The 12,697-nt window shown below is 34.5% G+C and overlaps 1 protein-coding gene across 2 annotated transcripts in view; it reads left to right on the forward strand.

Moving 5' to 3' along the window:
- The window catches only part of TMX3 (thioredoxin related transmembrane protein 3), a 44,469-nt gene extending 32,245 nt beyond the window's left edge, over positions 1-12,224 (forward strand). The window contains exons 11-16 of one of the 2 annotated variants that reach the window (XM_038525827.1): positions 291-348; positions 537-590; positions 1,762-1,818; positions 5,897-6,026; positions 7,374-7,442; positions 8,837-12,224. In XM_038525827.1, the coding sequence (XP_038381755.1) occupies positions 291-348; positions 537-590; positions 1,762-1,818; positions 5,897-6,026; positions 7,374-7,442; positions 8,837-9,094 (626 nt within the window). In that variant the 3' untranslated portion in view covers positions 9,095-12,224. Of the gene's footprint in view, positions 1-290; positions 349-536; positions 591-1,761; positions 1,819-3,817; positions 3,887-5,896; positions 6,027-7,373; positions 7,443-8,836 lie in introns of those variants that run through there. The other variant, XR_005353352.1, reaches the window with a different exon arrangement.
- Positions 12,225-12,697: the final 473 nt, after the last annotated feature.

Consider the following 12,697-nt stretch of genomic DNA (forward strand, 5'->3'; position numbering starts at 1 on the left):
GACAAAGTATGTAATTTAGTCAGTTTGTCAGTAGTGTGAAAACAGTACGATTTGAATATATAAATTATTAAATATTTACTATTATTTACATTTGTGGGATGGGAGGTGGGAGGGAACATCTCACTTTGAATTGACTAATTCATTGATTCATTCTACTGTGCGTAACATGTAGGATAATTGGAATTAAATTCTAGAAATTATTTACTAATTCCGATTCACAGCTACAGTAATAATTGAAAAGTTTGTATAATGAGGGCTATTGAATTTAGATATGTCATTCTTAATTTCAGGAAAGCTTGTGGCTATTGCAGTTATTGATGAGAAAAATACATCAATTGAACACACCAGGTATAGTGTTTTGAAATAGTTTTAAGCTTCAAATACCATCTAATTCAGACTTTACATGGCTTCAGATAAACTTGATATGGCATCTTCCTTTTCCCCACAGTATTAGATAAGGCAGCAGATATTATAGTTGGAAAATGATAATATATTTTTGAAGCAAAGAGATGAAACATTCATGTGTTCTTTCACAGATTAAAGTCAATTATTCAGGAAGTTGCTAGAGATTACAGAGACCAGTTCCACAGGTAGGTGCTTACATTCAGGAAGATTCCTTTATCTTTCTTTAATTATGTAATATAATAAAACAAAAGTAGTACTATTTTATACTTTTAAAGGTGAATCAAGATACTGACGTGAATTATTGTATGTTACATTTCCATATGAATTATCTGGACTTGGTATTTGTTTTTTTGTTTTTTGTTTTTTGTTTTTTAATTCACATGGATATATTTAATTTATTTTTTTTAATTTATTTTTTATTGGTGTTCAATTTACTAACATACAGAATAACCCCCAGTGCCCGTCACCCATTCACTCCCACCACCCGCCCTCCTCCCCTTCTACCACCCCTAGTTCGTTTCCCAGAGTTAGCAGTCTTTACGTTCTGTCTCCCTTTCTGATATTTCCCACACATTTCTTCTCCCTTCCCTTATATTCCCTTTCACTATTATTTATATTCCCCAAATGAATGAGAACATATAATGTTTGTCCTTCTCCGACTGGCTTACTTCACTCAGCTGGACTTGGTATTTGTTGACGTATGTCATGCAAATAAGATTTCCTTTATAATTTGTATCATACTTGCTGTACGATGGGATTTGGGATACATTTGTGGTAAGGAAATATGGACATGTACTCATAAATTTGAGATTTAAGTTAAATTGAGTAGTCACAAGTTATAGACCGATGATTATAACAGGAATTCAGAGAATAACTTTTTGTTTTATGCCAAGTCATTCTTTTTTTTACTGCCATAAGAGACTGTCAATATAAATTTGTTACAATACCTTTTTATTCTGAGTCTTCTAGTGATACAACAGTGATATATGTTTATATTTCTCCTATTCCATAGTATGAACATCTTCTTATTTGTCCTTTTTTAAACAGAGTGGATTTAATTTTCTTAAATATATATTACTTAGAAAAGCATATGTTGCCCTACATTTTAAATACATGGAAAGTAGAAATGTCTTAGAATTTGTTTAATTTTACTCACGTGTATTTGTATCTCAGAAGCCAGTAGAATTCATACTCTTTTCTACATTTATTTCATGTAACTTATATGTTGAACATTTACAGTGTTTACATGCTAACCATACCCTGAAGTTCAGTTCTTGGTTCATATTTACCTTGTTTTGTATCTAATGTCACACTCTCTCTCTCTCTCTCTTTCTCTTGATTGTTGTTGTTGGTTAGAGATTTTCAGTTTGGCCATATGGATGGAAATGACTATATAAATACCCTGCTGATGGAGTAAGTAAAATTCTAAATGTTTAAATGACTGCTACCAAATCTGTCAATTTTTAAGTTTCTGTTTTTGAGAGATAAAAGCATTACTAGGTGGGAAGCAAAAAAGGAAGTCTACATATATACAAAGCAGATATCCTCCCATCAAATATCTCACTTTAGTTTTTAAGTCTAAATTTGAAACACATTAAACTTTAATATTGTTCTATATTAAAAAATACCTATCTCTAAATTTCATATATTTTGGAAAGAAGATAGCATTCAAAACTTTTAAATCTTGTAGTTTCTGTTTAACACACATCTTCCCTTAAGGTCAGTTTCAGTGAGTAAATGTAATTTAAGTGGAAAATTTTTACATTTAAGTATTAACTGCTATATGAGAAGAATTAAGAAAGTATAAATAACTTTATAGGGAAAATATACAATTTTAAAATAATTCCATCAGTTGTGTTTATGACATAAAAATCTGATTTGTCACTTCAAAAAGTTGTTAGAAAACATTTAGCATATTTATACTAAATTAATTTCAAATAAGAATCTACTTGATGCAGTAGACCCTTAGTAAGGGTTTACTGTATATCACACACTGTGTTTAGTACTGTTGACACAGAAAAAGAGTAGAGTTCCTCCTGTCTTCAAAATGCCTGTAGTCTGCTGGGTAGGACAACATAGTAATTGCAAAACTGTATGAAAAATTCATTGCAGTAGAGGGTTCTGGAAACAGAGTGGCTCCCACCACACCCCAAGGCACATAAAAGTGGAAGGGATAAAAAAAAAAAAAAAAAAGTGGAAGGGATCAGAAAATGCTTGCCAGAGGAGGCAGTCATTAAGAGAAGTTATTTTAGGCAGAGCACTATAGCACACAAGAGGTGATAAGGAAATGGGGCTTTGGAGAGAATGGGGCTGTAAAATAGCCCCTGAAATGAAGATGGGGAAAGCTCACTAGAGACAAGTGACCTTGTCCAGCGGTGTTGAGGTTCCATTTTGAGTTCACAGCATTGTGCTCTGTTTTGGTGTTCTCTAGCTTTGCTTAGCAGCAAAGGTGTGGCAGTTGCCTTCATTCACATTTTAGGGTATTATTCCATTTTCCAAGTAAGAGCACTGAGGAAATACAAACCAAACTTACAACCCCAAGTAACATTCATAATTTCCAGTTAAAAGCCTAAAATTATAAAGTATTTTTATCTCTATTCATTTATATTTATTATCTTCTTAGTCCAGTAAGAATTTGAGAGTGTTTACCAGTGATACAAAGTAATGTGATATAATATATAACCAAGGAATCAAGACAAAGGAAAATAAAATAAAGGATCTGTATTATTTTAGGTATTTATCATTTACAGGTCATTACTGAAGGTACTTGAAAATTTTGATCCTGAATATTTAATATTCAAGAGTAGAAAAACATTATTCACATATTTCCTGTAGCCTGTAAAATAATTTGGTCATAAGGAGTATGGCAGACCTTATATAATCTCATAAAGAGGGGGACATTATAATAGAAATATATTTTTGATAGGATTTTTACAGTATATATAGTAGGGAATTCGACAGAACCGTTTCTTACAATGTCCTTCAAGGCAAGCCAGCATTCAGTAAAACACTGTAAAAGGCTGAAAGAATTTGGGTCCAAGAGACAACTCCTTGATCCAGGATGATATTCGGAATATATACAGATGGATGGATATTCCTTCATAAGTATGATTGTTAATGTGAGTTGTGAGATAGAAATTTTGAGCTTCAGTTGTGGTCCAAGAACAACAGTAATCTCTACCACCAACACCTTGTTGTGTTGTTTTGTTTGTTTTTTATTCATATTTTGCTTTTTTTTTCTTTTTCAAAAGAAGAGAAAGCATATGATGATGGTTACGTGATTATATTTGAAAGTCCTTATTGAGCACTTAATTCTGTGACCGACACTGGACTGAGTGGTCAATAGGTATTTTTTAACTTTTACAATAACTCAGTAAGGTGTAAGTACTATTATTATTTCCATTTTATATAGATGAGGAAATTGAAATTTCTTAGAAGAAACTCAAGGAAGTTAAATAATATGCCAAAGGATGCCCAACAAGTAAGTTAAAGAGATCCAGTTCTCAAATCCAGATCTCTCTTACTCCAAAGCTCTTCTGTGACATTAATATTGTCAGATAAATAGTAGCATTTAATAGGTATTGATGCTGAAAGGGGTTTTAACGTAGGGCAAATACATGATATTTTGTAAGATAGTTATACGGCAGCACTATGTTTTTTACGTTGTCTCAAAATAAATAGGGTACTATCAGACCCTAGATTTGTTAAATATTTTTGGGGGGGGTGGTTCTTGTGAATGTAATTAAGAGGGAATAGGATGAAATGATATTTTCCCTTTCCATCATTACTCGAATTATTGAATTCTAGTTCCACTGTGTATTTAACTTTTTTATAATATGTATTTTTATAGGCAGGCCAAGTTCTGATCTATTCTGTAAAAATGGAATTTTTTGCTATGTATGCATTATAACTAATAACTAAACTGCTATAAATCAAAAAGTTGTCTATTCTTATGAACAAGAATGAAGCTAAGTTTTTTTTTCTTTTTTAATTATATAATCAACTAACTATTGCCAAATAATAATTCTGGATAATCAACGACTCTAATACCCAGTGACTTCCAGCTGTAATATTTACTTTCTCTCACTTACCTGGGCTTGGCTGATACTGCCTGGGCACAGATAGATATGGCTCCAGACTGCCACTGAGGTTCAGGTCTGCAGTCTTTGCATGCCTTGATCCTGGAAGGATATTTTCCTGGGAGGTTATCATGTGGCAGTCACAGAAACACAGGCAAGCAAGCCTACCCATGCACTCACATTTCAAGCCTCTGCTTGAGTCACATCTGTTACCTTGCCCTTGGCTATACGTCACATGGCTGAACCCAACATATGAGGAGTCACATGAGTATGTTTTGCCTCCCTGGGAAAAGAGCATTGCATGGGGAGAGTAGAGAATTAGGAGCAAGAAAGCCATCTGCTGAACTCACTCATGTGGTGATAATACAGTGGTGTGAATTGCTGCTACTCTAGAGTTTTGTACTTTTACATAATATTTTCATATAGACATACAAATAACCTTAAACCCATGTGTAGGTGACATACAGAATTAAGTACTTCCCTTCCTTTTATGACTGTGCAACAACCTATCTTTGGAAGGAAAAAATAATTAGTTCAATTAAATGGCCCCTATTAGTAATGTTTTGTGTTTGCAAACTGAATTGATGTCTAGTACATCAGTGAGCACTTCCTGAGGATGTGTTGGGATGTGTAGTGGGATAGTGGGAGTTCAGAGAATTTGGAAGAGTGTCTATTAAACACAAGGTAGTGTGCTAAGTGTTTAAATTGGAGTTTTCTCACTTAATTTTTACAATATAGATACCCTCCTACTACTCCCTTTTATTCACTTATAAATGACAAGCATGAGGCCTAGAAACCTGACTTATGATGAAAGCTCCGGGTTCAAGCCATGTGGCTGCAGAGATGGTGCTCTACCCTGTCTTGTTTCCCTAGTACCACTTACCCGGAACGGGCTGTGTGTGACCAACACTGGTGGTATGTGGATGGCAGAGAATAAGATTGCCCAGAAATTGGTACTTCATACATAATTTTTAGCCTTCAGTTTAAGCAAATACTCAGATCTCTGATATTATATATTAGAATATATTCTTTCACTTTTTTTTTCCTTAATAAAGAAGGAGAAGGGGAGAGGGAGAGACTTCCAGCCATTTCCCTTCTGAGTGCAGAGCCCAACGTGGGGCTCAGTGTCATGACCTTGAGATCAGGACCTGAGCTGAAATCAAGAGTCAGATGCTCATCAGCCTGAGCCACCCAGCGCCCTAGAGTGTTTTTGGTATAATCTAAATTTAGCTATTTTGTAAACTGATGGACAATTTGAAATTTTCTTCATGTGAGCATAGGGAGGCAAAGCCATTAATGCAGCTTCTCCCTTTTGTAATTATAGTTACTTAGATACAGTATAAATGAATATCAAAATACTTGGCATCTCAGTGTTTAATGTGTATTTTGATTCTTTTATTTTTCTGTTTCAGTGAACTCAAAGTCCCAACGGTGGTTGTACTAAATACTTCCAACCAACAGTACTTTTTACTAGACAGACAGATCAAGAATGCCGAGGACATGGTGCAGTTCATTAATAACATCTTGGATGGCACAGTGGAGGTGAGTCGATGACTCCATTTCAAAGGGATGGTGGGAGGAGGAGGTCGGGGAGAAACAAACTTTCTTCTCCTCCTCTGATTCTGGAAAGAAGAGCAATCACCTGGGGTGTGAGGGGCAGTCCTCCCCACCTTGCTTGTCTCCTGTCACAGAGCCACATTCTGAGAGACATAAAAGGTTCTCTGTGAAAGATGCTGCTCATAGCTGGAGAGGTCTCCTTTAGGGTTATTTGGAAGATATTTTTGATTGTCATAGTGAGTGGGAGGTGCTATTGCCATTTGGAGTCAGGCTATGGCTGCTAAGAGGTCTTCAGTGTGCAGAGCTATCCCAGGAGTGAAATTTCCTGGCCCTTAACCTTTCTGGGTTCAAGAGTATAATTGGATTAAGTTATTCAGATTGCTTTTCTAAGAAAACCTGTGTATAAGATTACAGTTTCTTAAGGAAATGTGCTGAGAATCAGAGCTTCAGGGGAGAGTTCCAAATTCATTCATATAAAATATTTCTCAGAAATAATAGACAGTCTTAGCTTTCCATTTTTTTCTATAAATCTTACTGTAGTATTATTCAAACTGTGGATTGCAGTCCATATTATAGGGCCATGAAGTTGCCTCAGGACATTGTGACCAGCATGCATCTTAATTCAACAGACAAGAATGAAATAGAAAAAAGTATGAGACTTCTAGGCTTTTATGAAGTTAAACTACTATTTTGTGAGCGTTTTGTTTCAGCTTTTGCAAACTTTGTTTGAAAGTTAGCTCACAGAATAACAAGCATTTCTTTTTAGAAACAATCACATAGTAGAAATTTTTTAGTTGAGAAAATAATACTACTTGAAATAAAACTCACCTCTATGAGTGAGAATTCTTCTATGTGTGAGCTAGTGAGACCCAATTCAAACTGTTTGACAAGGAGAGGCTCATATAGTTTGGGAATTCAAGCACTGAGCCAGATTTCAGGGATGGCCAAATGCAGAGATTTGATATATTTGCATCAGAAGTTTTTCTCTCTGCCTTTCAGCACTTTTGAGGTGAGGGGAGGGCCATTCTTGGGGAGACTCTCCTTACACAATCACAAAGATGTCCTATAGCAGTTATTGTTTTCCAGAATTCCAGAATCGCGCAGGCTTGAGATTGAATTCTTCAGAAGAGGATCAGAGTGTGTTCACACAAGAAAGCAGGGGACCAAAAAAAAAAAAATTGTGACTATATACAGCATGGCTCTTTCAGGTGCTTTTCGTAATCTCCTGGGGTCAACCCTTGACCTGCGGTTGTAAGGTTATATAACAAAAATAAAGTCTTGATACTTAAATAATAATTTAATTGTGGGTTTTTTTCCCCTGTTAATTTCAAGGCCCAAGGAGGTGATAGCATATTGCAGAGATTGAAGAGGATAGTATTTGATGCCAAATCTACTATTGTGGTAAGTTGTGATGGTCTGCTTAGTGTCATGGATTATTGAGAATATACATATATATAGTTGCTTTATGTCTAATTGAGGGTAAATCTGAAATTTCAAAGGATTAGGTAAAGATACATCTTCAATTTGAAAGCTAGAAACTAGTCCATATTTACATTAAAAAGATCTTTTTCAGGTGGAAATTAAGTTTCTCTAAGTACTCATTTCTGCTGATGGGTGAGTTACCTGGGATTCAGAATCTGTTACCTCACTGGCATGACTTTAAAAATGTTTTCCAGAGTCTCTTTCCAACTCCTGCCCTTTTTAGTCATTGGATCTGAACCTGCTTCACCTCTAGGTCAGCTTGACAGCAGAGGCATGTCTAAGTTTGTTTGGGCCTTAAACTTAGTTCTAGTTGTTTAGCTACTTACTCCATGGGCGTTTTCATTAAGGCCAAAAGCAGTCATCAAAGTAGAAATCCTCAAAATAAGCCCTTAGGACATTGTGTCTGCTGCTGCTCTAACTTCACTTGCTGTCACTCCAGCTCCCATCCATTCTGTACACTACCACACAATGAATGTTACCAGAATGGTCTATTATCACTTTCCTTCCCTTTTCCATCAACACATATGGGAATATCTGTCATCTCAAATGGCCTCTCTAGTTTTCGAATAATTGCAGAAGCTTCTCTGTAGCTTCCTGCTGCTTCTCACAGTGCCTTATTCTTACTCATGCTTAAATTTCTGCCTCAAAACACCTTTATTCTGGGAAGCCATCTTCCATTACCTCCACCCAAAGTCACTTTGCCCTCTTCTGACTTTGTCTGCACAGTTCTGAGTTACAGTCGTAACCCACAGAGGATAGTATAGTTGAAAAACCTATTCAATAAAATTGCTTTTACTTTTCTGAGAACTAAGCGGATTGTGTATACACTGAGGGAAATAATTAAGTTAATGTGCTTTATCATTAACCAGTACGTAAAAAATATCTTAAATGCCATGTGAAGAGGAATGTGTATGTACCTTTTTTATGGTAGATAAGCAGCCTTCGCAGTGAGCACATTGCTGTAGTCCAGGATCCGACTACATAGCTGTTGGGCATGCAGTTGCCATCTCCAAAGAGACATTTATGGTTATGTGAGGAAGATAAATGTCTTAGAAAAGGATATAAAATATTTGGTGCTTTTTTCTGCTGCTGGTAGCTGGTCTCTCTCTCACACACACATACATGTAAAAGTTCTATCTTACAGTGTCTCTAACATGGTAGCTGCTGCAGAGATCCTGACATTGATTCATTGGAACTAAAAGCAAGTTGACTGGTTAGCAAGTGGAAGAAATTTGCCGTAGTTTGAAATTCATTCATGTATCTTATACCAGAGTACATATAAGGAGAACTGAATTGTGATTCTCTTCCCACAGTCTATATTCAAGAGCTCTCCACTGATGGGCTGCTTTCTCTTTGGCCTTCCACTGGGGGTCGTCAGTATCATGTGCTATGGCATCTACACAGCAGACACAGATGGAGGTTACATAGAAGAACGATATGAAGTATCCAAAAGTGAAATTGAAAGCCAAGAACCAACAGAAGAAAGCAAAGAACAGGAGCCAAGGAGTGGAGATGCCCTAGTGCCTACGGTGCAAGGACCCAAAGATGTATTAGAAAAGAAGAAAGATTGAAATTTTGCTAATGTAGAATATTTCATAGGATTTCAAATTATTAAAGAGTCTATTTATTGAATTTAGACATTTAATCATGATCTTTACAAAAAAGAATACGTTATTTGTATTTTGCTAATATCTACTTGCATGGATTAAAGTAGTCCTTCCTAAATGGGGGCATATTTGGAGCAAAGAGATGAAATGTTTGTCTAAAAAAAAAAAAAAATCCAGACACTCCATCAAAGTTGACCTTATAGATACTGTTACAGCAGATCAGTTCTTTTGCATGTTTCTCTATCTGAGTATTCTGTGACACAATTAAGATTCCTGAACAGAATATTTAAATTGGTCAGTCAGGTAGAAGATACATGTTTGACAAAGAAAAACAATACCTTCACCTCCTACCATTCATTCTCCTCATATATTTTAGGTAAGGTTTACGTGGACAAAATTAAGTCTTTAAAATTTAGGCACTTTAAAGGAGAACTAACAACTTTTTCCATGGATCAACTTAAGATTGACTTAAAAATAATTTGGTTTTATATAGCTTAGCGATTTTATTTTGTTATTGTTTTTAAAGGAGAAGAAAAGTTCCTTTTTAACTTTATACTCAGTTGCATTATAAAAATTTCCTATGCGTCTATAGAGTGGGGAAAAATAGTCTTGTGTTTAATCTTTGCAAAATAAATGGATTTATTTGGGACATTGATTTCAAACCACACCCTGGGACATGCTTAGCAGTTGTCTCAGTGGTCACTGTAGGAAGGGGAGGGTCTCTGTTACTCCTACTCTGCTTTAGCCAGAATGGCCTCCTATTTTTTCTCTATTTTATATATTGGAATCTCTTCTAAAAATTTGCTTTGATAAAAAGCTCCTGCTGCTTTTTAAAAAGTAATATATATCATATTTTTTATGTTTATGATATGGTAACTTATGACATAGTATATGTGTATCTGTGTATATACACACATGCACAATATATTTACATACACATATATAAAATTTATTGACATATGTCTGTTACATAACATGGGCATGTTTATATTCATAATGAGTGACATTATCAGCCTGTCAACAAATTTATGATAATCCAGTGAGTAAGAGATCTGCCAGTTACCTTCTCCATCCTCTCATTTCTGACGCCTATTTCAGCCAGTGACCTCTCCTCTTCTCCCTATAATGAAATAAGAACTCTATCCCGAGTAATGGATAAAAATTGGCATTATTTTAAGTATAATTATGGTGTGCTTATTGTAGATTATTTTTGAGTCCTTCATTTTAGCTAAGTTTATAGGATTTTTATTAGATGACCATTGTGTGGGTGATTATTCACTGAATGAGTTAAACAATATAATAGTTTTTATTAAACACTGAAAAATGAGTGTTAATCACTTTAAAAATATGCAACTCATGGTCCTGATATTGAAGTTGTTTAGGGCTTTGGTCCTCAAGCCAGCTGTTGGTTACTTCTGATGCCATGCTGATCCCAGCTAAACTGAAACTCTTGTATCTACTAAGAAGTTTCTAGCAATTGTTTTATTGTATCCATGTGTTCTTTTAGCATATCATAGTTAAATGCTACCAATTTAACAATTGGATTCCTCTCCAAAGAGTAATGAGGGGTTCTTTTGGAGGATAAATATTAATGTTCCCAGAGGTCGAGCTTGTTTTGCAGCAGTGACAAAAGCTTAGGTGACTATCATGCTTCGAGTCTAACCTAATAAGGAATGTAAAGCATAGCCTCCACCAGTGACAGTAGGAAATTGTAGAAAATGCCATGGCTTTTCTTCATGTTTATCATTATCAGACGTCCATCATCTGCACATTTTTGGCCTTTGTCAGGCATCACTTATAAAAATGAAAGACTTCAGTAGAGAAAGAAAAAATAGTAAAAACTCAGTATGTATCAACAAACAAGACATCCAGTGATCTTTGTATTCTGAGACTTGCTTGTCAGTAAGTTAATGCCTTAATTTTCTGTTACCTTTTTCACAACTCTCTACTGTTGTCCTATATTCTATTTGTGTTTTTCAAGAGTGTCTGTTAGGAAAACAAAACGTGTAGATGGTTTATAAGGAATAATTTTCTTTCTTTTGTATTAAAATTTTGCTTTTTATTTTGTTTCTACTTTAGGATACTATCAGATTTCTCACAAAACAAATTTAAAAATTTTGTTCAGTAGTATGCTGTTCCCTTTAATGTGGTATCAGCATTTAAGTAGAAATGCTATTTTCATTTTAGGAAAAACTACACCCAAGTTAATTTCTTAATGAATCTAGTAGTATAATAGAGATATCCTCATTCACTGGTGAATCTTATTATGATTACATATTAATAAGAGTATCCTTTTGTCTTTTCTTTTGGTTGCAATAAAATTCTCTTTCTAAATCTTAAAATTCAGAATTCTAGGTGACTTGCTATTGCTAAATCTAGTGTTCAGACAATATTTAATTACATTTCAGAGGAAGAAAATATATATTTTTATCAAGCTATGCACCCCATTATAGCTTGTAGTCCTTTCTATTTGCTTCATCATACACATTAATATTTCTCTAGCTACTTTATCTGAAACTTGAGGTGTATTAGGCCTGAATTTTTATTTTCTTCTCACGCCTAGTGTTTTCCTGGTATCTGACTTAGAAATAGCATTAACAGCCAAATGTCTAGAGGTTGAAGGAAGGGCCTATGTGAGTAGTTAGACAACTGTATTTTTGTTTAGTGGATTTTTGTTGATGTTTCTTGTGTTTTGTTTCAGGGGCTTTTGTGGTTTTGGTTTTCTAAAATAATTTACATTTTTTCATCATTGCTTCATATGATACAGAGGTATCATACAGAGGACAGGTAAAAAAAAAAAAAAACTTAGCTATTCTCTTTATGCAGACATTGTTCAAGTAAACCAGTGTGAGATATTAAGACTATCAATTATTTGGTGGGATTAGGTTTGCCATTTTATTTTTATAAATATATATTTTTTCTGAATGTGTCTGAGTCCAAGAGTGGGCAAAAAATAATTTTCTACTTTGGACTAAATCTATAAAGGTTTTTGGAAGTCTGTATTACTACTAACTTGTTGAATTCATGATATCTTGCCTTATGGCACCAATTGTAAACCTTTGATTTTCTAAAATAAATTAATTGAAAAATGTTATTACTTTTACTATTTGTATATTTTCAATACTAATAGTTCCTTGTGCAAGCAAGAGGACTGATCTTCCACAAATTATTTTTCCTTTCATTAAATTGTAAGTTATTTGTCATTATAGAAACATAAAATGAGTTTAAACAGACTTGGGAGAGATCAAGTTGTTATCTAATCCTCTTATAGATAACCTGAGATTCATAGGTTTTATATTTCTGTATTTGTAACACTTGATTATTTTTAAACATTCATTGCAGGGTTTAGAGTTGGAATAATTGGACTTGAGTCTGTGATCTACAGCTTCATTGTGATCGTGGACACAACACAACCTCCCCTCCTTTTTGTTGTCAGTAAAACGGAAGTCTAACGCTTCGATGTTCTTTTTGAAAACAGCATCAAATGGAGAAAGTGTATTAGAAAAAACAGAAGTCTGTAGAAACACTAATTTTTTAGTAATTTATTTTTCACATGTTATACCTTCG

This window comes from Canis lupus, chromosome 1, assembly GCF_011100685.1.
Source record: "Canis lupus familiaris isolate Mischka breed German Shepherd chromosome 1, alternate assembly UU_Cfam_GSD_1.0, whole genome shotgun sequence".
In the NCBI taxonomy this organism is placed as follows: Eukaryota; Metazoa; Chordata; class Mammalia; order Carnivora; family Canidae; genus Canis; species Canis lupus.